Source organism: Raphanus sativus, chromosome 5, assembly GCF_000801105.2.
Source record: "Raphanus sativus cultivar WK10039 chromosome 5, ASM80110v3, whole genome shotgun sequence".
NCBI classification, from domain to species: Eukaryota; Viridiplantae; Streptophyta; class Magnoliopsida; order Brassicales; family Brassicaceae; genus Raphanus; species Raphanus sativus.
This window is the reverse complement of record NC_079515.1, coordinates 12,129,292-12,156,398: the sequence shown is the minus strand read 5'-3', so window position 1 is coordinate 12,156,398 and position 27,107 is coordinate 12,129,292. Positions and strand designations below refer to the sequence as shown.

Below are 27,107 nucleotides of genomic sequence, written 5' to 3'. Positions count from 1 at the left end.
AGATAGGGACATAGGAGGGAAAAAACTGTTGGGCTTAGTTGGGAGGGTAAGTCTCTAATTAGGGTGTCTCATATGGATATAAATACCAATATTCCCAATAAAATGTATAAGTTGAATAATGCATATAGCTTTTTTTCAAAAATTGTCCCTATAAAAAGATGGGAAATATCAAAAATAATACATTTCATTAAATTTACTACGATTGCATTTGTAAAAACCATTGAATCGAACATATCAATTGTTCACCCTTGAATTTACACAATTTATTACTATTGAGTTCATCTTCTAATATTAGAATTTTAAAGTTTTTGAATGATAAGACAGCCGGAAAATATATTGCATACCCATTATCATACCTTTCACAAAAAAAAATCATAAAATAAAATAATATATGTTTAGATTTAGTTTTTTTTTTGTTAAGCTTGCTTAGATTTAATCAGTACACTTTATTTTGCTAGTTACTGATTGCCACAATTTGTGTTGCTATTTTAGTATATTTCAGCAACAACAATTAAGGATACATGTGAAAGCTTTTCCATGAGGACAGAAGAAGAATAAAGGAGTTACCCGCTTTTAGTGTCTCTATAAAGTAAGGGTACCACATTGTACGGTAATTATTTGTACTTATAGTCTAACGTATATTACATTTGAACGGATCATATTTTCCTATTAGCCAAGAAAACGATTTTTATCAATATTTCCAACGTATATTACATTTGAACGGATCATTTTTTTCTCTTTAACTATCATCCATTCATTTCTTCTTCTTTTCTATTAAAGTTAAGATGTATGATCACTGATCAGAGAATTTACTCAAAGAAGATTTTGATTTTTGTCTTTTAGCTGAAACGAAGACTCTTGGTTACGACTTGCAACTAAAAAATCTGCTCGGTAGTTTTAAATCGATTTATTAAGTATAGTCATCAGATACAGTAGTATCTTAATTTATATATTCCCTTGTCTTTTATATTTACAACTACATGCTAATCACTAAACCGTATAGGGTTAGGACCATAGAGTGCAAGTTGTTAAGAGATTTGGCAGATATCATACTCCAATCTAATAATAATTCTCTTACATAACTCTTAGTGTAATTAAGGGTTTATTGATATGTCTCCCTAATTTAATTGGTAAAGACAGAATCAAAAGTCAACCATAAACCCCATCTTCCTTCTTTTTATTGAAACACAAGAGACGGCCTTTCTTCTCCGCATCTCTCTTTCTCAACTCTGTCAACATGTCAGGAGCTCTGACTTGCTCTGTGTCCGATCTCTCCGCCATGCTCGGTCCAAACACCACCGCGGCGGCTGAATACATATGCGGCCAGTTAGGCACCGTTAACAATAAGTTCACGGATGCAGCCTATGCCGTAGATAACACCTATCTTCTCTTCTCTGCCTACCTCGTCTTCTCCATGCAGATAGGCTTCGCGATGCTCTGTGCTGGCTCCGTTAGAGCCAAGAATACGATGAACATCATGCTCACTAATGTCCTTGACGCTGCAGCCGGAGGTCTCTTTTACTATCTTTTTGGTTACGCGTTTGCATTTGGCGGATCCTCTGAAGGTTTCATCGGAAGACACAACTTTGCTCTAAGAGATTTCCCGACTCTCACGTCCGACTACTCTTTCTTCATCTACCAATGGTCATTCGCAATTGCAGCTGCTGGAATAACCAGCGGTTCAATCGCCGAGAGGACTCAGTTTGTGGCTTACTTGATCTACTCTTCTTTTTTAACGGGGTTTGTTTATCCTGTCGTCTCTCACTGGTTCTGGTCCCCGTTCGGATGGGCTAGTCCCTTCCGTCCAGCAGAAGACCGTTTGTTTAACACCGGAGCCATAGATTTTGCTGGCTCCGGTGTTGTTCACATGGTAGGTGGCATAGCAGGATTATGGGGTGCTCTCATCGAAGGTCCTCGACGTGGACGGTTCGAGAAAAGTGGTCGCGCTATTGCTCTGCGTGGCCACTCTGCCTCCCTTGTCGTCTTGGGAACGTTCCTTCTTTGGTTCGGCTGGTACGGTTTTAACCCCGGTTCATTCACCAAGATCCTCGTTCCGTATGAAACTGGTTCGAGCTACGGCCAATGGAGCGGAATAGGCAGGACAGCGATTACAACCACGCTTGCTGGATCCACCGCGGCTCTAACGACACTCTTCGGAAAACGTCTTCTCTCTGGCCACTGGAACGTGACGGACGTATGCAACGGGCTACTCGGTGGGTTCGCCGCCATAACTGGGGGTTGCTCTGTGGTAGAGCCCTGGGCTGCGATCGTATGTGGATTTGTGGCTGCCCTCGTCCTCATCGGATGCAACAAGCTTGCGGAGATAGTACAGTACGATGATCCCCTAGAGGCTGCGCAACTACACGGAGGATGCAGCGCGTGGGGGTTAATATTCGTAGGACTATTTGCAAAGGAGAAGTATCTAAACGAGGTTTACGGCGAGACACCTGGAAGGCCATATGGACTGCTAATGGGCGGAGGAGGGAAGCTGTTGGGAGCACAATTAGTTCAAATTCTTGTGGTTGCAGGATGGGTTAGTGCTACCATGGGAACACTCTTCTTCTTGCTCAAAAGGCTCGGTCTGCTTCGGATATCGGAGAAGGATGAGATGGCCGGTATGGATATGACACGTCATGGTGGTTTTGCTTATATGTACTATGATAATGATGATGAGTCTCACAGGGCCATTCAGCTCCAAAGAGTTGGCCCTGGATCTCCTTTCCCTCGTTCGGTTACTCCTCCTCGCGCTTAATTTTCAAGCTTCTTGTAATTTTATTAACTGTTCAAGTATTGTTGGGGTTATGGTTTTCGAAGCAAACTTTGTTTGGGTATTGAGTGATGATCTATCATACCGTTTGAGACCTCTATACCATTCTCATAGGCGGTTATTTTAAAGCGTTTGCATAACGTACCAAATATAAATAAGTTGGTTGATAACTGGTTGTTCCAAAAAGGAATCTTAACTAATAAAGTATAGTTTTTTTTCTCCTTTGGGGGAATAATGACACTTGTCATGCTATCATTTGCTGAAGAGCTTTTTGAATTGGGCTTTCAGAAATTGAGCCTCTTGAGTTAACAAAACCACAAATTGGACATTAAATTGAGCCTCTTGAGTTAACAAAACCACAAATTGGACATTCTAAGTTTATTAATTTACTTGGCTCAACTCTATCCATAGACACAGGTCATTCTCCTTCTTTGCCGATCTACTCTCCTGTAACGTTTTCTTCCTCATTCAGACCTAATAATAAAGTATCACCATCAAATCTCTCCCTCAACTTCGACCATAAATATCCTCTCCCAACCTCCATGGCAAATCCATAAATTGTTATACTATAAATACAAATGAAGACTGTTCGTAATCTTCTACGAATGTAAACAACAGAGGATGGAGGGTTTGCTCAGAGAAATTTGTAGGTAAGCTTCTGAGTAGACCCAAATCACGATTTAATATTCTTTTGGTTTTGTTTTGAATCTCACTTTTAGTTACCGGAACACCTTCACAGGTTACGTTTTCAATGAACTAAGTGAGGATTTTGTAAATTGTTTTTTTTGAGAGATGATTAATTTTTATATGTATCTCTTTGGAAGTGATCTAACTATTGAATTACAATTTGAGTTATTAGGCTTTTCACAATCTTGGAATGCACTTGTCGAGATTGCATGGATGTTGAAGGCGAAATTATGTTATCCAAAAGGTAACAGCTGTGGCATTCAAATCTTTTCATTGTAAATGGCTTGATGTGTAACGACATTGTACTCATGTGTTCTTCTATTTTTCTTTTATTTTTAATTTTTGAGCATGGTACAAACCAACAGACACAAAACTCGATGAACAAGTTATTGACCATGTTTTGACTCTCTCTCTCTCTCTCTCTCTCTCTCTCTCTCTACAAATGTATGGCTGCCGGGTTATCCAAAAGGTACTTAATACAAAAACATTGTTTCAAGTTCAATTATTATATAGGCTTTTGACTGTTATTTATGTGTCCCTATATCGTGGTTAATTTTGTGCAGCATGCTCTAATGGTGCAAGAGCTTGATGGTTAGTCTTGAAATGTGTTCATGATCAAAAGGTGTACAGAGCATCTTCCTCAGGATTGTGTACAGTTCATTCTTTCCTCATTTTATGAAAACGCCTTGGCTCTTTCAACACACCCTTATTTATGTCGTGTGATCAAGGTTCATGTTTGATATATACATAAACCTTAATTATGGTTTATTCGTGATAGAATCAAATTTTCAGTTTCTTATCTCTGCTATCTACAGAACCTACATGTACTTCACTGGAATCAAAACTGATGGTACTGGAGCAAAATGATGACATAGAGATACAACCGGTCATTATGAAGGAAATCATGCATTCAGTTTGCATTCTAGCTCAAGATAGTACAGAAGTTATGTTATTCAGGTAAGTTTCTAAATGCTTGACTTACATTAATTGGTGCATGTAAATAGACACCATGATAATGACTGACATTGCTTCCGGCTGGAGCATATCATTCAACGAACTGTCATAAATTATCAAAAAAAATTCTGAACAGATTATGACGAGGAGTCAACATAAGTTAGCTTCGAATGTTTTTGGAAAGTGCTTAACATTGGGGGTCTAGAGGCACGTCAGATCCTAGGGAGTGAGATGCCTGGAAAATCTGATGGAAATGAGCCTCTTTAGGTTCTGTAACTTCACTAATTATTTTCTTCCTTTCTGCACTGTTTTAGTGTCTCCTCAGTCCTCACTAACGCCGGAACATTTTGCACGCAGTGATGAAGAATCCATTTGGGAACTACGTAATGCAAAAGGTTCTTGAAAGTCTAGCACTCATTATCTCTCACATCAAAGTCCACTTAAATGCCTTGAAGAGATGCACATTGTTACCCGTTTCGAGAAAATTGTCAGCACTGGAGGTGAACATTTCTTCATATATTTAAAAACCTCATGCATATATTTAAATTTTACTGACTATTTCATTTCTCTTAACCTCATAATCAATGATGTAGGAACCCGAATTAAAAACTTAAAATAAAAATAGTTTATAGTTTTGACAAAGTAGTTTATGAAATGATAATAAAATTTGATAAATTCACTAAAATACATTTTAATATTTGAACTATTTATTTAAATTATTGTAAAATTCCGGCGCGTAGCGCCGGCAAACCACTAGTAGTAGGAATAAAAGAAATGATAATTTGTGGAATACAGAAAAATGGAACGATGAGTTAAATGGAATTAAAACTGAATCTATGAATGGAATATTGCATTCCACATATTCTACACATTCATGAACGTTTCTAGTTCTGAACAAAAGGGATAGATTTTACAAATGATTTAATTTTATGTTCCCTTCCAAAAATTGAATATATGGAATTGACTTTGGAAAGTTTTCATTGTAACTGGTAGATATTTTCTGGAATTTCATGGAATGATGCATTCCAAACAAATTCATTCCACAAAATGACATTCCAGTTGCAGCCTTAGAAGGAAAAGTAATGAACGGTTTAGATTATTATGTTATGTTGTAACGTGTACCGTAAAACAGTTCTGGCGATAAAAGCTTTGTCAACTCACTGGGATTTGTCCCACCATATGAACGGGATATTAAACCACAAAAGTACAGTTTTTATTTTTTTTTGTAACATGCAAAATACAAAATACAGTTTTTTTTTAACGCTCGATTTTATTATTAAGCCTTTAAGGCAAATAGTTCTAAACAATGAGAACTATCAAAACAAAAGTAGAAAAGGGATATGCCAGTAGGGTCCTAAAGTAAAATAACACACATCTTGCGTATGGATAACTAAAGATTTTCACATAAAACTCCATATTTGCTTTTGGAATAGCTGAATCTCAAGAGAGACTATCTTCGTATTAATCCAAAAACACCACGCTTCGTACTGAATTGAGAACGATTGTCACTCTCTTTTTAGTACTCCAGTAGGAGCCACTGAGACAAGACAACTCTTTATATTGCTTCATTGCTAATAATAGAGTCAAAGAGATTACCGTTCCATAGAATTTGATACTATTTTTTGAAGTAACCATAGTTTGCAGCAAGAACTCCATCACCATCATATGAGGAACCATCAACGATTGAAGCCGGTAAGACCCGTCGCCACCATCCGCAGTAGATCTGTCAATTACTTTTTCTAAACGGTTCAATTGAACCGAAACATTTGTTTTTCCAAATCTATTGGAAGAAACATACAAAGGAACAATAAAAAACTTTGCCAAATTTAAGATAAATTGGCAATCGAATAAAATAAACAACCAGAAGTAAATTAGATCAAAGAAAAAGAAGCAAAGCGAATCAAACAAGTCGATGACGGAACTGTAGAAACCTCCTGCCATCGGTTTGAAACTATAAAAGAACTTTTTTTTCTCTCTTAACGGCTAGGGTTTTCTCTCTTGATAAAACATTGATCACAAAATACAGTTTTTAGTAATAATATAGGGGTTCTTTCAAAAATAACCTAGAAATTCAAGTCAATCCCAAAACCAACCCTTTTTGTCATTACTATTCACCATTGAAAGTTCATATACATCCCTATGTTTTGAAAAATTTACAGAATTGCCATTATTAATTAATTTTTTAATTAATTCGAAAATGCTAAAAAACCTATAACACTGATAACAGCACTTTTCGGGTCCTTATCAAATGCAGTAGTATATGAGATGTCGAACCAATCCTAAGTGATTCTAATGCAAAAGGAATGCAAGTCTATACTTAATCTAATTGCAACCAATTGAGTGAAGCGAAGTGAACTAAGAACTAGAGTAGAAATGCAATAACGAAATGATCTTTGTTTCTCAATATGAAGCAAGAGGACTCATGGGATTAGGGAATTGACATTGGGTGATCAAGTTTCAATCTAAAGGTGGCAGCTTTTCAATCAATCTATCAACCTTAAGCCTAGACACAATCCTAAACAAACTCTATCTCTAGATGGATGTTCATTTGCTAAGGCAACTCAAACATCAAATCTCTTTGGTTGAATGTTACAAAAGCAATCATGGAGAACAAGTCTACTAGCCATCTTAACACCTTTAACAACAAATCTCTTTGGCAAAGTATGTTAAAAGCTTAGGAGAGTTGGTTCAAGCATTTCATCAAACACCTTGTGGGTGGGAAATGCCTAAAGCTCAACTTTTGAGAGGCTAACTCAAAAGATGCTTTGAGAACACTCTACTAGCAAGGAACAAGAGAGATCTATACTAAAACACCTTAGATCTAGCTTAATCACCCTTGGTCTCCCTAATCCATGAATCCAAAAGGAGTCTACTCACTAATCTTCATGATTAACCTTAAACCCATGGTTGATTTAAGAGAAATCATGTTGAGAAGCAAGTTTAATCCAACAATCACAAAGAAATAAGAAGAAAAGAAACTAAAGATTCAATATTTCTTCAAGGTTTCAATGTGTTCTTAAGAGAAAACAAGATAATCCCATCATTAGGGTCTAAAGAGTATTTATAGTAGCCTAAAAACGAGCTGGGTCGACCCAACAAACCTGGGTTGACCCAAGATAATTTGGGTAAAAGTTGGTAAAAACAGATGTGAATATTTTTTCTAAGTGTCACAGCTGGTTTTTGACGCGTCCAATAAGCCGCTGGAGGTGCAAAAAGCCGATGTGACATCACAGCTGGTTTTTGACGCGTCGTCACTTGGCCACTGCGAGAAGTCGAAGTTGGGCAGGGAGGTGTGTTTTTCTCCAGCGGTTTGGTGAAACCGCTGCACCAAAAGCCGCTCCAACACTTAGAATTTTCAGCAGAACTTCTGCACCGGCTTCTCGTCATGACGCCAGGCCGCTGGGTGACGCTAGGCCGCTGGGTGATGTGCATCGGCTTCCTGCAAGGTCAAAATGCCGCTGCCTGTCACATGAAGCCGCTGGGACACTTAGTCATCACGCCATGAACTCGAAAAACACCAATCTTGCCTCCAATCCACCTCCAATTGCTCCAAAGTCACCATTTGGCATCTCCATCACCTGATAAGAACAAATGCAATGCAATGCAAACTAAACAAGTCTAAATGCTATCCTAGATGATCAAAATGCATGATAAATGAATGGTAAAATCTATTAGAAACACAAGATATCAACTCCCCCAAACTTGCCCTTTACTTGTCCACAAGTAAACTTTCAAGAACTTATTTGGAAAAGATGTTTGAAGGTGGGAGTTCATAGCCAAAAGAAACACCAAAAACACTCAACATGACATCCTAAAGAAACATAGCAAATAGCATGAGCAACTCTCTTATCTCTAGCTTCTCTAGGCCTATCAAGATACTCTTATGCCTTTACACAAGATGCAATACTCATCAACCAACAAGTCTTCCTACCAGCTCTCACATTGATTCACACACATACACAAGGTGGATTCTCACAAATGGGCACATGATCTCAATCATTTGGCTAGGTAAACAAATGGTCTAAAGTGAATGAAGAGAAGGGTTCAAATGCATCATTCTAAAGTGGTTATCACTCAAGAACAAGGAGCTTGATCATTATGCAAAATTTATCTAAGATTAGAAGCAACTCATGCATACATGGATCCATTCTCATCATTCTACCCTTTTCCTAAGTGATTACAAGTTCTACCCCCATTCACTTCATTCCACAACCCAAATAGCAACTCATTTACATGTCTAACCCAATGAACAAATTTCTCTTTTTCTTTTCTTTTTACTTAGCCAACAAGGGATAATCTTTGCTCAATGCTTAGCTCTTACTTCTCTTTTCCCTTCCCCACTATCTTATTGATTCTTCTTATCATTTTTTTTCTTTTCTTTTCTTTTCTTTTTTTTTTTTTTTTTTTTTTTTTTTAGGGGGAAGGAGTCAAAGACCACAATCTAGAGCTTTCTTTTCTTTTTATTCTAAGGTCCCTAAGGCTTTTCTTATCAATCTACACTCTTTTGTTCATCTTTCTCAACTTTTTCACTATCCAAACCCAAGATACAAGCTTATAAAGGACATAAACCCAACCATCATCCTAGAAGCTAGCTCAAATCATGATCCTATGCTAGCAAGAGATGAGAACAAATCCATGTCGCCTCCAATACTCTCAAGATTTTGCACATGACAAGCTATCAGAAAAGGCATCACTCATGCAAATTAATGTTGGCTTCAAAGAAAGGTAAGGGTTCAAGGGTGAGGGAGTACCATTTGGGTTAACAAAGAGTGGTACAATGGAAAAAGATAACCCAAATGTGTATGGGAGCCATGATCAAGTATGCAAATGCCCATAAGTGAGAGAAATTAAGTTCATTTAAGCCTAAGTTCAGTTCGGAGCTGGTTTTCAGAACAATGTCAATGACAAGCAAGCATACAAGTTTCAAGAAGAGTTTTCAAGGCACGAAGCATGCAAGGCTTTCAAGAGATGCACAAGCTACTTGATATGCTTAACTAGGGTGTCAAATTCAGTGCAAACAAGTGTTCTTTACAAGGCATTATCAACAGCTGCTCCATATGCAAGTGAATGCAATCTATATGATCTAGACTCAATCCTAAGAATGCAAGTGATGCAACTACATGATTCTTTATGCATTTTTCAATTTTTTTTTTAATTTTTATGGTTTTTTCTATGCATATATGAATGTACAATGCAATGCATGAGACTCACAATCAACAAAACAAACATGATTAAATACTTGGTACCTCCCCCAAACTTAAATCACACAGTCTCTGTGTGAGTAAGAGAGAAGGAGATACCAAAAATATGATAAAGGCAATGGTATGTACAAAGAAATGTTGGAGTGATACCTCAAGTGGAGAGTGAAGTGTGGTAATGGGTGTCTAGAGCTTGAGCTTTGAGCTGGCCTTAAACTTCTGCCACACTTATTGAAAACATAAAGAAATGAAATAGCAAATTTATATACAAGGATAACCATGGGAATTCCTCCCAAGTGAGCTTGTTTTGAGTCACTAGCTTGACTACCTTTTCTCTTGTACTAGTGAGAAGGAGGATCCTTCCCACCTTCAAGAGTGATAGTGAGGACCTGAGAGAGGAGCTCTTGGAGCTTGATGGGGTCGTTTTGAAGCTGAGGAGTGATGATGGCCCTTGCACTTGAGAATGGCTTGTACCTGCCTTTGCACTTGATCTTGTACTCAATGGCTCCATCCTTGAGCTTCATTGGGTGGAGAGTGAGAGTGTGAGGAGTCTTATCAAGAGGTGGAGAATGAGTTTCTTTCACTATCTTCTTCATGTCATGAGCAGCCTTTGTGGCTTTACGCACCTCCTCCTTTTTAGCACTTTCCAAGTGCTCAACACATAGCTCTCGAAAAGACTCTCCAATAAGACCTTCTTCCTTACAAACAGCCACTCCAGCTTGGGTATTCTCAATGGATGGTTCTTCACAAGTGATTGTTCCACAATACCCAACATCCATTGAAGACTGAATTGGGTAGGAGACAGCTTTGTTCACATTGAGGAGTGTGACCTTATTGTTTGGGAAGTCAATGCAAGCTCCAACTGTTGTGAGAAATGGAGTGCCAATGATCAAATGAACTCTCTTCTCAGTTGCCATCTTCAGAACAGTAAGGTCTATAGGAATTGTGCATGCTCCAATCTTCAAAGGGAAATCCTTGATGAGGCCAATGGGGGTTGTAGAAGATGAATCCCCAAACATGAGAGAAGATGTGTTTGGCTCCATGCTCTCAATACCAAGACTTTTCACCATTTCCAATGAGATCACATTCACACTTGCACCAGAATCAACCAAAGCATCATTCATAGTGATCTTACCAAGGGAGCAAGAAAAGAATCCCAAGGAGTCTTGCAATGTTATCATCTCTACTACTTCTTCAGAGATTGAGCTGAGTGATTTTCAGAAAGAGGTAGATGAGATTGAGAAGCTAGTGTTTGGGAAAGTTGAAAAATTGGTTGTAGCAACCGCTGAAGCACAGATGGTGGATAAAACTAGCAGTGTCAAGCCTGTTTCTGCAAGATGGGAGAACTCCTCTGTAGAAAGTGCTAAGCAAGCTCTCCTTGCTGAAACCATGATGAGGACATTGAGCTTGGTAGTCCTTGAATCTCTCCCATGCCTCATTGAAGCTCTCTAGATTCTTCTGCTGGAAACCAGAGATCTCATTCCTTATCTTAGCTGTCCTTGAGGTAGAGAAGAATTTCTCCAAGAAGGCTTCCTTACATCCCTCCCAAGTGGTGATAGTGTCACTTGGGACAGACCTCTCCCACTGATGTGCCTTGTCTCCCAAAGAGAAGGGAAACAACTTCAGCTTGAATGCATCTTCAGAGACACCATTTGTCTTGGACAAACTACAATACTGATCAAACTTGTACAAGTGATCAATAGGATCTTCAGCTGCCAGGCCATGAAACTTGTTGTGCTCAATGGTGTTGAGTAGCCCTGACTTGATCTCGAAGTTGTTGTTCTCCACAGGTGGTGCTCTGATTTCCAACCTATGACCATGAATGTGAGGGCGATCATAGGTTCCAATGGCGCGAGCTTGGCGTTGTGGGTGTTGTGGTCGAAGGTTGGCAGCTCCTTGACCATTTCCCTCTTGGGCAGCTCCCAAAGGGATCTCTCCATCTTGATTCTGGTTCTGATGGTGAGCCATATCAAAACCCAATCTGTTGAAATGAGCCTGTTGCTCCTCTTCTCTCCTTCTTCTTGTATTCTCTCTTTCCAAAGCCCGGATGTCTGGTACTAGAGGAGTGAGGTTTGTAATCCCTCTACTTCTCAAGTTCATACACCTGAAATGAAAAAGAAAGAGGAAAAAGCAGAGCCAATATCACAATAACAATAAAAATGACTTAGTCTCAAGCAAATGACTAAATCCCAATGTCAAAATCACAATAGAACTTGGCAACGGCGCCAATTTGATAACAGCACTTTTCGGGTCCTTATCAAATGCAGTAGTATATGAGATGTCGAACCAATCCTAAGTGATGCTAATGCAAAAGGAATGCAAGTCTATACTTAATCTAATTGCAACCAATTGAGTGAAGCGAAGTGAACTAAGAACTAGAGTAGAAATGCAATAACGAAATGATCTTTGTTTCTCAATATGAAGCAAGAGGACTCATGGGATTAGGGAATTGACATTGGGTGATCAAGTTTCAATCTAAAGGTGGCAGCTTTTCAATCAATCTATCAACCTTAAGCCTAGACACAATCCTAAACAAACTCTATCTCTAGATGGATGTTCATTTGCTAAGGCAACTCAAGCATCAAATCTCTTTGGTTGAATGTTACAAAAGCAATCATGGAGAACAAGTCTACTAGCCATCTTAACACCTTTAACAACAAATCTCTTTGGCAAAGTATATTAAATGCTTAGGAGAGTTGGTTCAAGCATTTCATCAAACACCTTGTGGGTGGGAAATGCCTAAAGCTCAACTTTTGAGAGGCTAACTCAAAAGATGCATTGAGAACACTCTACTAGCAAGGAACAAGAGAGATCTATACTAAAACACCTTAGATCTAGCTTAATCACCCTTGGTCTCCCTAATCCATGAATCCAAAAGGAGTCTACTCACTAATCTTCATGATTAACCTTAAACCCATGGTTGATTTAAGAGAAATCATGTTGAGAAGCAAGTTTAATCCAACAATCACAAAGAAATAAGAAGAAAAGAAACTAAAGATTCAATCTTTCTTCAAGGTTTCAATGTGTTCTTAAGAGAAAACAAGATAATCCCATCATTAGGGTCTAAAGAGTATTTATAGTAGCCTAAAAACGAGCTGGGTCGACCCAACAAACCTGGGTTGACCCAAGATAATTTGGGTAAAAGTTGGTAAAAACAGATGTGAATATTTTTTCTAAGTGTCACAGCTGGTTTTTGACGCGTCCAATAAGCCGCTGGAGGTGCAAAAAGCCGCTGTGACATCACAGCTGGTTTTTGACGCGTCGTCACTTGGCCACTGCGAGAAGTCGAAGTTGGGCAGGGAGGTGTGTTTTTCTCCAGCGGTTTGGTGAAACCGCTGCACCAAAAGCCGCTCCAACACTTAGAATTTTCAGCAGAACTTCTGCACCGGCTTCTCGTCATGACGCCAGGCCGCTGGGTGACGCTAGGCCGCTGGGTGATGTGCATCGGCTTCCTGCAAGGTCAAAATGCCGCTGCCTGTCACATGAAGCCGCTGGGACACTTAGTCATCACGCCATGAACTCGAAAAACACCAATCTTGCCTCCAATCCACCTCCAATTGCTCCAAAGTCACCATTTGGCATCTCCATCACCTGATAAGAACAAATGCAATGCAATGCAAACTAAACAAGTCTAAATGCTATCCTAGATGATCAAAATGCATGATAAATGAATGGTAAAATTTATTAGAAACACAAGATATCAAACACCCTAAACATTTCTTCTTATTTACAACCATGCCATTATCATCAATTCTTCAACCACCATTAACAACCATTTTTGAGCTCTTTACACCTCTATCATTCAATTCTCAACCTTTTTGTGTGTTTTAAACAAACAAATCTTCATTTTCTCTCATTTCCTCTCCATTTTCATCTAAAAACTCAAATAAATTTTATTTTCATAAGCACAACTTCAAATTTTCGAGTGTTATCTCTTAAGGGTCATCAAAGTTCATTCTTTTTGCTCATATTTGGAGTTTGGACGGTGGAAAATGGTGGAAACGAGTTTCACACCGCAAAAAGGTAACTATTGACATAGTTTTCGTCATATTTCAGATCTGTGTCGTGAATGTAGACAACTTTGTACGTCAACGGCTATACGTAGACTTACATTGCGGTCTACAAGTCAACGCACAGGTTAGTTTTGCAATTGACCAAAATGCTAAAAAAAACCTATAAAGTAAACTTCCTTGGAAGTCCACGACTTTTCCTTTGATAACAAAAAATAGCGCGTAAACTTACCAAGAAGTCTATGTAAAGAGGTTAGTTTTTTTCATTTGACTGAACTTTTGACTTTTCAAAGTAGACTTCTCAAACAGTCTACAATATGTAGACTGCTATGGAAGTCTACATAAGGTTTATTTGACCCAAACTTTGACTCCGTTGATTAAGTTAGTTTTGTATTTGATTAAAATTATAAAAAGTTGACTGGGATGGAAAAAAGTGTAGATTTCTTATTCAGTCTACTGAACTCAGGAAAAAAAAAAGTAGATTGCATATGAAGTCTACTATTATATTTTGGTCAAATGCAAAACTAACCCAGCGGATTAAAGCGTAGACTTCATATAACATCTACACATTTGTAGACGTTCGTGTAAGTCTATTTTTTGAAAGTCAACTTGATCAATTGCAAAAACTAACCTGTTCTAAATATAAAAAAACTGTAGACTGTTTTTAAAGTCTACTTTTTAACTGTAGACTGTTTCTGAAGTCTACTTTTTAAAGTCAAATTTGGGACGAGTTATTGTCAATTGCAAAAAACAACTTTTTCAAAATGTAGACCAAAAACAAAGTCCACTTGTATAAAATCACAACAATTTTTTAAATACAGATAGTAACCCGTGAGTTGCTATTGCAAAAACAACTCAAACTGTAGACCTATATGAGAGTCTATATTTGTAAATTGATAAGAAAGTCTACGTTACTGTTGACAGAAACGAAAGTCTACTCTTGAAAATCTATAAAAATTAAAAAGTGAATTTGTGTATTATTCATAATATATTTTCAAGATTTTTTTATTTGAAATTGTGTATTAGTTAATACTAATTGTTCTTAACTATTTTTAAAAGATCTATACTATTAAAGCAGGATCCTATTGTGCTTTTTACTTAAACTTGCCATTTCTTTAACTAACATTACTTATTTCATTAAAAGCAATCAAGTAATATTAATAACACATTTTTATTGGGTCATTTTTTTGGATCCAGCCCACTACCCACATCATCTTTCTTGGGGCATTTGAGCCGATTAAGAAATCAGATCTAATTCTTATTTTTTTCTCCAAATTCAAATAATTTATTTTCAACCATTCTTAATATTTTGTGTAGTGAACAAAAATTAATAACTTAATGATTATAATTTAAGCATTCATAAAAAATTGAATTTTTTTTATTGAAAAGTATAAATCTTTATTAAAAGTATATAATTTTTTAATTAAAAAATTTACCACATTATAAAATTAATATATCAGAGTTATACCAACTTAATTCATTAAAAAATAAAGTTTAATTTTCTAAACATAAATACTCATTAGACCTGGACGTTCGGATACCCATTTGGGTACGGATCGGTTCTTTCAGATATCGAATTTTTAGGGGTTTGAAATTAAACCCCATTCGGGTTTTGAAATTAAACCCCATTCGGGTATTATAAAATTTCGGGTCGGGTTCGAATCGGATATTTCCGGGTCCGGGTGGGTTCGGTTCTCATGCATAAGAACCTGCAAAATAACCAAATAACCAAAGTATCTAACGGGTTTGGTTATTTGTACTCAAAGTAACCAAAGTATCTGATTTGGTTCAAATTTTTGTATCCAAATTATTCAAAAGTAACCAAAAATTTACATTTTATACACTTTTTTGAGTAAACTTTTATCCAAACTATCATATTTTATCCAAAAATACTCAAAAGTACCGAAAATAAATACTATAGTTAATTTATAATATTAATTTAAAAATTAAAATAATTATAAATATAATTAAAACATATATTTTTAGATATATTTCGGATATCTTCGGGTACTCATTTGGTTCTCGGTTCGGGTCGGATTCGGGACCGGTTCTTCGGATATAGCAATTTAGAACTCATTCGGATATTTACCCCGGGTCTGATCGGGTTTGGGACCCTGATTTTCGGGTCGGTTTCGGGTTGGTTCTTCGTGTCCGGATATTGTGCTCTGGCCTATACTCTTTTAAAATGAAACACGATAAAGAAAAATAAAAAAGCTTAAGTCTTTTATAAAAAAACAAATATATAAAAGTATGACATTTACTAAATATTTGTCAATTTTTTAAAAGAAAATAAATCCGCGCTTTGAAAGCGCGGGTCAAAATCTAGTAATCTTTTATAATTAGAAACTATCAAATTTTTGGTTTGAGTATGTAGTTAGCTTAACATGTGTAGACGTCTTTCAAAGTCTACGTTTATAATTTTATCAAACATAAAATTATTGTCACAAGTGCATTTTCAAGGTGACAGATACAACATAAAGACTAGCAACATCGCAGAATCTATTAACTCTGCACTTAAGCCAGCCAGAGGATTCCCCATCCATCTCTCTGTCCTCACCGCGAGATAGCATATGCAGCATGTACGGCAGCATGTGCGCAATAGGCTTATGTCATATGTGTTGAACTTATGACTTGTATTGTTGCTTTGCATGTTGTCTTATGTGTTGAAATTATGTTGGATTTGTGGGTCTTTAGTCAGTGTTAAACTTATGAATTGTATTGTTACTTTGGATGATGTCTTATGTGATGAATGTTGAGTTTGTAGGTCTTTTGACAGGTTTATTACATGTCTGCTTTCGACCGAGCATACTTACGTTTTAATCTTCTTTTAACGTAGACTTCTTGGTTAGTCTACTGTATTTTCGTTGAATTTGTGAGGAATATTTCGAAAACAAGAGTAATTCTGATAATATCCAATACAAAAGAAGCTGCATGATAGTCTAGCATCAGACTTAAGTATTAGTTTTCTTTTACAGAAAACTTTCACAGAAGTCTGCTGCATGCAAATTACATAGTCTGTTACAGCCATAAGTCTGGTAAAAAAGCCTACTACATCAGTTTTAATTGTTTGGTTGATTAGAGTATCTTGTGTAAATATTGACAGCTAACAAAAATTAATAATATCATACAAGTGAAACACAACTAAATAATGAATACAATATTTATAAATTATGCATCAAGTAATTATTTACAAAAGAATATTTTATTATGAGAAATTATTACAAATCATTTTATTAAGTATATGTTTTTAGTGTGTTTGATTTTTCATAATCTTGATGTTTCAAATAAAGTTTTGGAAAAGAATACCTGCAAAATAAGATAAAGTTATGAGAAAAACATAAAAAAATATAAATCATATTTTAGTAGACTTTTTGTTAAGTATATTTAAAGTTTATGGTTTAGTAAACTTTAGTTGAATTCTACACTAGCGGAAAATTTTCAGATCTATTAGTGTACATTTAGAAAATTTGAAATATTTTTGTGTTCTGGAAAATATTTAAAAATAGGGTTTTTGTCATCTTTGTAGTAAAAAAGAAACATAAAGTATGAATCTATAAATTAGGTTCAATAAAAACACAAAATATACCTATAACTAGGTGATTTTCCCGTGCTCATGCACGGGTATAATATTTATAAAGTAAATATATTGTAATAATTTATTAATAGTTTAATTTTAATTTCGATTTTTCTATAATTTATATAAATCATATCATATTGTTTTACTTAGAGGTGTGATTTTGGATATGTAATATATTATTAGTTTGATTATAACTTTAGTGTATTAGATATCATCAAATTCTTCAAATTCAACTATGGTATTTTTTGTTCAAAATATATTAAAATTATGAATAATTTGTGATTTAATTTGGATTGATTTTTCCCTTAGATATGTATATATATTTAGTAATAATATTATATATATTTTTGAAAATCAAATAAAAAACTTAAGTGTTGGTCTATTCAGAATGCATAAATAAATATAACAATAATATTTTGAAATCTCATATATATATGTTTTAAAAAATAAATAAACAGTAACAATTAGTTAGTAATTTATTTTTATTTATTGGTATGGTTTGAAGCATCCATTAATATATATGTATAAAATAAATAAACATTACTATAAAATAATATGTTCTTTATTTTACGTTTGATTTTATATATAATAAAATTGATTAGTCTAATTACTCATTTTGTGGATAAGGTGACATATATTCTATTATATTAAAGTATAACTATTTTTATTTTTATTCATCCAATTAGATTGTTTATCGCATCAATTCATTTTTTCATCTTAAATGTGTAAATTTATTTTTGTAATATTTATAAAAATTTGTTATTTTTTATTTTCTTAAAATATTTTAAAAATAAAGAAATAATCAGTAGAAAGTTCCATAAAAGAAAATAAAGGATAAAAATTTTAATCTCATAAACGCATATTGGTATTTATAATAATTAAAATATTTTGTAAGTTCTACGTAATATTATAACTTAGATTTATAAAATTAAACTGAAAATTATTTTCAATAATCTTAAATATATTCTTGAATATAATAATTCAGATTTTCTTATGTACTTTTATTATAGGTATATTGGATTGTACAAATATAAGGGAAAAAGGAAAAAAAGCAAACTATATATTAAGTAAAACATAAATTTTTAATTGTGGAAAAATATAATATTTTAGGTTATTAAAAATTTTAGGATTATATTATTTAAATTTTTTTCTGTAATTTCTTGTTCAAAATATGCTTGTGATAAAATTAGTTGTCATAAAAATATCAATTAACGTTTTAAAAATAAATATCAGTTCTTATAAATTTTTATTGAGAAATTATTTTACATAAGTAAGAAAAAATTTATAGACATTTTTAGGTTTTTAATTATAAAATATTAATATTCAATAAATATTATAATAATGAATAAACCATTTCAATAATACTAATTAAAATATTATTATTTAACTATAGGTATATTGGTTTATCTAATCAATTTCTTATGTAATTATTTGAGAAAATATATAGACATAAGGAAAATATTTTTATTACTTTGGAAATATTTTATATTGGTTAAGGTTATGTTTTAAAAGAAATATCTATTTTACTAAATATCAAAATTATTTTTGTTAACTTTCCTTTTTTTTATGAAATCACATTATATATAAATATATTCTCTTATTTTAAATTCGTTTTTTAATTTTAAGATGTTTTAACTATATATGTTAACTAAAAAGGAAATTTCTAATTAACAGGAATTATTTTAAAAAAAAGGAAAATCGATTTTAATATAGTAATTATATCTAATATTTTTAATTCATTAAGGGTGTAATTGTAATCAACCATCGCGAGAGTTAACGTGAACGCGACACATAGGAAACTGATTTCTCAAATAATATTATAGAGATGAATAAATGTAAATCTTACATTTTTGGAAAGATGATTTGAAAACAAATGAAATATGCTTAAATCTGAAAAATATACATTAAAAATATGAAATAAGTTTAAATCTAAAAAACTTTAGAAAATATATTTTATAAGACAAAATATAATAAATTAAAGACATATAGTTTAAATATGTAATTTTATTTAAATATAAATATAAAAACACATATTTAAAATCTATAAATGTAAATCTTACATTTTTGGAGGAGGATATAACAACCATGGAGAAAATTATCTGCAAAAAACTGATAAAATTATTTAAAGAACATAGGAAAAATTAAAGTCATATTTGTAGACTTCAATGAAGTCTACTTAAAAGTTTGTGGTTTAGTAGACTTGATATAAAGTCTCATAACCTTAGCTTATAAGCAAACTTCATTAGAAGTCTACACTATCTGATAATATTCAGATCTAGAAAAATGTGTACATTTTTAAATGTGAAATCTAGTTTTAAATCTGGAAATACTTCAAAAAATAGGATTTATAAAATAAAATAGTAGCAGAGTAAATGCACAGAGATTGATCTATAATTTTATTTGAATATAAACATATAAATTCACATTTAAAATCTATAGATCTAAAACTTACATTTTTAGAGGAGAAGAAGAAAATCATGAATGATAATACCTACAAAAAAAAAATATTTTGAGAAAGAAATAACATAAAATTACACATTTAAAATCTACAAATCTAACAATTGCATTTTTGGAGGAGAAGATGAAAACCATATATAACCTACAAAAAAAATAATATTGTGAGAAATAAATAACATAAAATTACACATTTAAAATCTACAGATCTAAAACTTACATTTGTAAGAGAGAAAATGAAAACCATGAATCATAATACCTAATATAACAAGATAATATTATGAGAAAGATACGAAAGAAGTGATAGAATTTGAGAGAGGATGAAGAGAGTCTTAGAGAGAAGTGAGATATGCAGCCATTTTGAAGTCTACTAAAATTAAAATTTTAGAGTATATTTTATTGTAACTTAGTAGACCTCTGAGGAAGTTTACTATGATAATTTATTTATTTTTTCTTTATTGTTTTGATAATTTTAATATATAATTTATTAAATTTGTTTCTTTATTTTTAATAGTTATAGTATATTATTTTGCATTTTTATTCTTAAGGAACTCACTTAATTAAAAAAAATAATGATATTTTGTAAACAAATTTTAAAAATGCAGACTAAAAATACGTCTCTACATATAAAGATCTTAAAGTTAGTTTACGCTCACCAAACTAGACTGATTTGTAAGTTTATGAAACCCTAAACCACAAAAACTCAAACCCTAAATGTTAGTTTGATAATCAAAAGAGTCTCAATTGTATTGAATCAAATATTAAATATACAAAATATAAACTACTCAGTAATAATGTGCTAATTTAAATCAATAAAACAAATAAAAATTGTCAATCTAAATCTAACTCTAATGATATAACCTTTAAAGATATAACATGCTATGACTTTTTGTTACTAAACCATTAACATTGTCTCACATGGTTAACAAATCAACATATATTCTTTTTAGTTGTTCACTAATATACAAATTTAGTTTATAAACTTCATATTAACATTTACATTGATGATTAATTAATAGTTTTACAAAAAATAATTTTATATATTTTTAAACATAATTAACTAGATCAAATTACAATGTAGACTACAAATTAAGTCAACAATGTAGACTGTGTATGACGTCTACGGATATGTAGACTATGTTTGTTATGTGTAGATTTATGAATGACAGAATAGTAAAATGACTTTATGGTTTTTTGTTTGGTCACAAGAATTTTTTTTTTTTTTTTGACAACAATGTATTACTCTAACATGATTCCACCGATTCGGAAAGCCAAACCGGAGGTATCGAGTCGACATATAACATAGCTGATGGTGAACTCCTTGCCCCATAAGCAAGCTTGTCCGCCATTGTATTTTGCGTCCTTGGAATATGTCGGATCTTGAAATTAGGGAAGAAAGTCTTACTTCGGTGAAATTCCTCCATGTGCGTAGTAAATGCTGGCCATTCTTCGGGTGAGGACATCATCGTCACCAGTTGAGAACAATCCGTAGCAAAAACCACATCTGAGAACTGTAGGGTCTTCATGCACTCCATTGCCCAAATCAGCGCTTCACATTCTGCGTGTAAAGGAGATAGGCTACGTCGGAGATTCATTGCCCCCATCATCTTGTCCTCTGAATCTATCTGTCGGCAGTACCACCCCTGTCCAGTAAACACATCTTGTTCCTTCCAGGATCCATCGACAAAGCATACCCTGGTTGATCCCAAAGTTTGCCAATCGGTGAGTGACTGAACATTTCCATGAGGAGCCAATACCAATAATTGTGCCTCCGTCCATAGTGTTTCCTCAAGATCCGCTATCCGCAGTATCTCCTGGGGATTCCCTTTCCTATTTGTATAGATCTTATCATTCCTGTTCTTCCAAATATACCACATAATCCAAGGAAAATAGTTTGAATTCACCTCTTTCGGTATCCTCCAAAATAAGTAATCCAGACTTGTAAAAATTGATGTTAAGGGAAAAACTCCCGGGGGAAACGGGATCCTTGATAAGACTCATGTTTGTAAGGCTGGCGGACACTCAAAGAATACATGGTGTACTGTTTCTTCCTCAGCTCCACAAATGTTGCATCTAAGATCACATTCAATACCACGTGTCTTTAAATTTTTGAACACTGGTAATGTTCCAGATAATACTTGCCAAATAAAATGCCGCAATTTTGGCGAACAATTTAGTTTCCAGGAGAAAGCCAGTAAAGGTTTTATATTTGGTCCGAAAGGTGTTATCCTAGACTCCCTATCCGGGTATATGGTTTCTGTTCGAAATCCTGATTTCACCGAATATTTCCCAGATTCCGTAAACGCCCATCCATATGTATCTGGCCGTTGATTTCGGCTAAGTGCCATACCTCTGATGATTTTAACATCGTCCGGATGTATGTATGCATTGAGCAGGTTTTCATTCCAAGACCTGTCAATTGGATTGATGAGATCCGCAATCCAATATTAGTTTTAACACTCATTTAGGTTGAGTTTGCAATTGATTGAATATGGGGCCTATTTTTAGGGTTGTAATCAATATTTGAGTTGGTTTTGGCAATTTTCCCAATAATATATGTAGATTTTACCAAGCATTTGGAAAAATGAAATGTATTTTAATTGGAAAATCATGTTATGGATTAGACTATTAATAGATGCAATTTATACTCGTTTCATCCTTTGTGTTTGTTTTCTCTGGTTTTATGTTATTTTTGTAAGATTATATGATACACACAAATATGACATTGTATATACTCTAATAGTTTTTTATCCTTTCATATTTTGATCATTTAGTATTTATTTTTGTGTGAATGGTAGCTATGTGTATGTTGTTTTAGATCTTTTAACCATATTTATAAACCAAAAGGAATTTTCTTGAGCAGTTCAACATTTCTGTATATTTAAAAGCACCCTTCGTAAGCTTTAAATTTTTTTCCTATTTAGGGCATGACTGATGAGTGGTTGCGGACGGTTGCTGATGGTTGCGATTTTAAATGTTTTTAAGTGATTTGTACGATTAATATAACGGTTAGAAATTGGTGCGTTTGCGGGATAGTTATGATTGTTTAACCATCAAATCCAACAGTGGTTAAATAAGAAATTAATAATATTTACATTTTATATAATTATAAAAATATGAAAAAATCATAATATTATAATAAATTAAAAAATTAAATTATCTTTAGAAATTATAAATTTACATTTTCAAAAATTATAGAAATATTTTTTTTAAAAAATTATAATATAAATTAATATATATATATATATATATATATATATATATATATATATATATTTATTTGTATTATTTTAATTTTAAAATTTTTGAATATTTTTTATTTTTATTTTTATATTGCTTTTAAAATAAAAATTAAAAATTTATCCTTCCACATCCGTCCGCAACTACAAACGCTAGCTCTAATCAATTTTTGAATTTAAGAAGTTCTGAACGGTTGTGTTTCCATTGATTGTTTTATAACGCTAACAACCGCATAAAGCCAACAACCGGTACCAACCGCAAAAACTGTGTTTATAGATGATAAAGAGGAAACCAATCGGACCCTTAGAGTTAATATGAATCACGAACTATACTTACAAATGCAAAAACTGATTAGTCTGCAAATTCCTTTTTAATAAAATTGATTACCTCAAGAATCCTAAATGTGCATCGTTATTACAGTAAAACAAATCATAAGCTTTAAAAAAAAACAGATCATAAGAAACTAAGTTTTCACAGCATATCATTTTCATTAGTCTATAGGAATCATGTGTGTGTTGTATTTGAAAAGAGTTGTTTGTTTCAAGCGTTCCCTACGAATACTCATTTCGAATTTCAAGATTTTTTTTAAGACCAAGACATAAGTTTACTTCACTGTGATTTTCTTCAAATATGCAAGTTTTAAATGTTTTATATTAGTTTATCGTGACAAAAAATGTTTTATATTAGTTCCATTATACTACGTAGGGGTAGGCATTTTATCCGATATCCGAACTCATATATGAACTCTGATCCGAAAAATCCAGAACGAAATCCAAGCCGGAATAGCAAAATACCTGAACGGGTATTGATTTAAGAGATTGGATATCCGAACCCGAACGGATAATATCCAAACCCGAATGTATATCCAAAGATAACCGAACATATGTATACTTGTCGTCGACGATGTTCAACCGCCTCTATATCACAATGAAATCAGTTTCATCAGGTTCTTCTCTGTACTCTCCTCTCAGTTAGAATACTTCCGCCATGTCTAGGTCTAATTTCTCCAGTTTACAGGGAAAAATCGCTGATTTTTCTGTCGATCAGACTTAAAAGCATCACATCTGTTTGATCTTCTGGAGAAGGCCTCTGCTGCTGATTTGGAGAAGGTGTACTAGGAGTTCCGCGAGCATCTGTTTTTCCTAAGTGAGGATGAACTTGGATCTCAAGTTCTCTCCAAGTTGTGTTGGAGGCTTAGTGATCTCCATCTCGAAGATCATAATCTCGTTCTGTTCGATGATCACATAGCCGATTTAGTGAGGATGAAGATAACACTGCTTCATACCACTGGGTAAGATAGGGTTAGGTTTTTTTTTTCTTTTTCTTTTTGTCTTCGTTACTTTACTGATGGCTAACATTATTTAGAATGCTGTGTTGTTTGTTTGTTTAGGAACAATGCTATCCAAAGTCTGATCACCCTTCACAATGGAGCTTCTGACTTTCTTGTTGATGCAATGGCAAACAACATTACCAGCTTGTCACTTGATCCATATGCTAGCTTTGTTATCCAGAAGTGTTTACACCTTGGCAGCAACTGCAATGTCCTCTTCATCATCTAGACAAACAACTCTTTTTACAAAGAGTTTAGGTAACACGTTAACGAATCAAGAATATGTACAAGTTTTGTACATTTAGGTGGATAAGCTTCTATTCCACAACCAAATTCTTCTATCCTCTCATCTTCATTAGCACATAATCTCATGTTTTCACAACCTGTCTGGTAAAGCGATGATCCTCCAACTCGTTTCTCTTACTCAACTATTTCAGAAATGATTTTTCTACACTGTCCAGCATTCAATACAGAGAGTCGTCTAACAACTGCTTTCTTTGGTGTACCTGCGTTTTGAATGCTGAACAGTGCAGAAAACTCATTTCCAAGATACTGAGTAGAAAAAACAAGTTGAAGGTTCATCACTTTACCAGACAGGTTATGAAAACATGAGATTATGTGCTAATGAAGTTGAGAGGATAGAAGAATTTGGTTGTGGAATAGAAGCTTATCCACCTAAATGTACAAAGACATACATATTCTTGTTTTGTTAACGTGTTACCTAAGCTCTTTGTAAAAAGACTTGTTTGTCTAGATGCCTTTATGTTCTAACGGGGATAGTAGAATTTGATTGTGGAGGCTCTCTTTAGAAGCTTATCCAAACTAATGTACGAAGAGTTACATATTGTTGCTTCGTCGTGTTACCTATTATAGAACTATATAGTTGCCTTTGTACCTTCCATTGATTTCTCGGTTCATTCGTTTGTTGCCTTTTGTTAATTCCATTTCCTTTTTTCTTGGTTCATTCATTTGTTTGGTTCTTTAACAGGAATTAAAAATTTAAACAAGTCGCTGTCATAAGGTGTTGTTATGTTTTGATTGATTGTACCCTAAGGTCTAAGAGTGTTTACTTGTCACTTTTAATTTGGTTATTCTAGACCGAATTAAATAAATAGTTTTCTTTTTTATATATTACATAACCGTTTGAATAACAGCCAGAACCGGCCTTTGGGCCAAGCCAATGAAGCACATGTTTCCAACCGACAAAGTTAAGTAGTTATATCGGCCACACTATTCCATAATTTCTGCCTTAGTCTAGTGGTAGAAGATGCACTTATTAGTTGTTGAAATGAGCGATCTGGATTCAACTCTTGGGTGTAGTGCATAATTTTTTTCTTTTCTGTTTTGATAAGTGGCCACATTTTTTTTTTTTGCTTTCAGCCTTCCAAAACCTAGGAAAACCTAGGACCGGCTCTGCAGCCATAGAGTATATATAAAACATGCGACTCTGGTTTAGCACAAACCGTTATAATATAAAACCTGACTAGATTTTGACCCGCGCTTTGGAAGCGCGGTATATTTTACGATGAAAAAAATCACTAATAACTTAACAAATATTTTGGTAATTTTTAAAGAGTATGTATTTAAAATATTTTTTGCAGCTAAATCAGTGTTTTTAAATTCAACCCGATTGTGATTATACCGGTTAATCCGGAGATCTGACAATTCAATTTAGGTTTTTAAAATATTCATATTAAAAAAAATCACTAAAAACCCGAGATTAACCGATTGAGCTGATGGATGACCGATATGTAATCTAATTGGATTTAAATTGTAATAGTTTCATAATTTGTAATCTTATAATCCAAATTTTAAAGTTCATTATTTTGCAATTTATGAAATTATAACGTTTCTACAAAATTTTAAAAAGAAAATGATATATATAAAATAACTAAGATTAATTATTGTATTGTTTGGAAACATTGATAGTAGTATAGAAAATATATTGTTTGGAAACATTGATAAAAGTATAAAGAAATAAGTATATTGTTTGGAAACATGGATAGTAGTATAAAGAAAGGAACATTAGTAATTTAATGTAGGTTTAACTATAAAATATAAAAATGTATTTAATTTAAAAACTTACAAAATAAATGTTAGGTCCAATAAAATGTTTCTATTTTAATAAGATAGATTTGGTGCGTGTGTGTTTAGTGGACAAGATCACGGAACAAGTTAGATATCTTCCTGCACACGGAAGTTGGACAATAAAGCTCAGAACTTAAATAATCTTACACAACCTTATAAATGTTATTTTTATAATAGACCTCTGATAGATATGATTTCACACCATGGACTATACACACACGACAAACATCTAACTTATCTGAAATTGCATAAAATGTAGAATTGTAGATAATTAAACAAAACCTGATAATTGTGCCTCAATGATGCGTGTAAGAAAAGATGATGACAGCGATGGGTGCGTAGCTTGGTGACCCGAGCTTCTTCTGTTAGACCATCATCTAGGGAATATGCTTCCATAGTCTTGAAGAGAGATATCATACAATAGCCCTTGCTGAACGAGATATCCCTGTAATTATCATACCAATCGGGTTTAGGTGTGGTCGAGTAATATTCAGCAGACCTGTATAACAGGCACATGTATCTTATATTTGATTGCTTGACTTTGTTTATTTATTCTAAATCATTATAGTATAAAACTTGGTTTTGGCGGGTGTGTTTAGATATCTCAGGTCCCTATTATCTAACCATGATACTTCAAGAAACATACAAATGTTCTTCTTAGTCACTGATAGATTCAGTAATTAAGTCATCTAAGGTATGGCCGTGGAAATGATAAACTATATGTGGCCTTGGAAAGGACGGTTTGTTTGTTCTTAGCGTGTCTCATGCAATTGTATACAGAATTTTATTAAGCTTAGGTTTG

The 27,107-nt window shown here is 33.7% G+C and overlaps 1 protein-coding gene, 1 long non-coding RNA gene and 1 other non-coding gene across 5 annotated transcripts; all 3 read left to right on the top strand.

The window, feature by feature from the left end:
* The first annotated feature begins 1,199 nt into the window (after window positions 1-1,199).
* LOC108860448 (ammonium transporter 1 member 3) lies at window positions 1,200-2,783 on the top strand. The gene has a single exon (XM_018634328.2). It carries the CDS (start codon window positions 1,238-1,240, stop codon window positions 2,750-2,752), a length of 1,515 nt encoding a protein of 504 aa, XP_018489830.1. The 5' UTR covers window positions 1,200-1,237; the 3' UTR covers window positions 2,753-2,783.
* Window positions 2,784-3,174: 391 nt separating this feature from the next.
* On the top strand, window positions 3,175-16,351 carry LOC108860946 (uncharacterized). Of its 3 annotated transcripts, none has more exons than XR_008946372.1 (7): window positions 3,175-3,417; window positions 3,627-3,923; window positions 4,018-4,182; window positions 4,270-4,411; window positions 4,545-4,675; window positions 4,766-4,908; window positions 16,084-16,351. It is a non-coding gene; the product is annotated as an uncharacterized LOC108860946 (long non-coding RNA). The 3 variants fall into 3 exon arrangements; XR_008946373.1 differs by lacking the exon at window positions 16,084-16,351 and adding an exon at window positions 5,402-9,556; XR_008946374.1 differs by lacking the exon at window positions 16,084-16,351 and having other exon boundaries at window positions 3,176-3,417; window positions 3,627-3,698; window positions 3,820-3,923; window positions 4,766-5,323.
* LOC130495422 (small nucleolar RNA R71) lies at window positions 10,991-11,097 on the top strand. The gene has a single exon (XR_008934691.1). It is a non-coding gene; the product is annotated as a small nucleolar RNA R71 (small nucleolar RNA).
* Window positions 16,352-27,107: the final 10,756 nt, after the last annotated feature.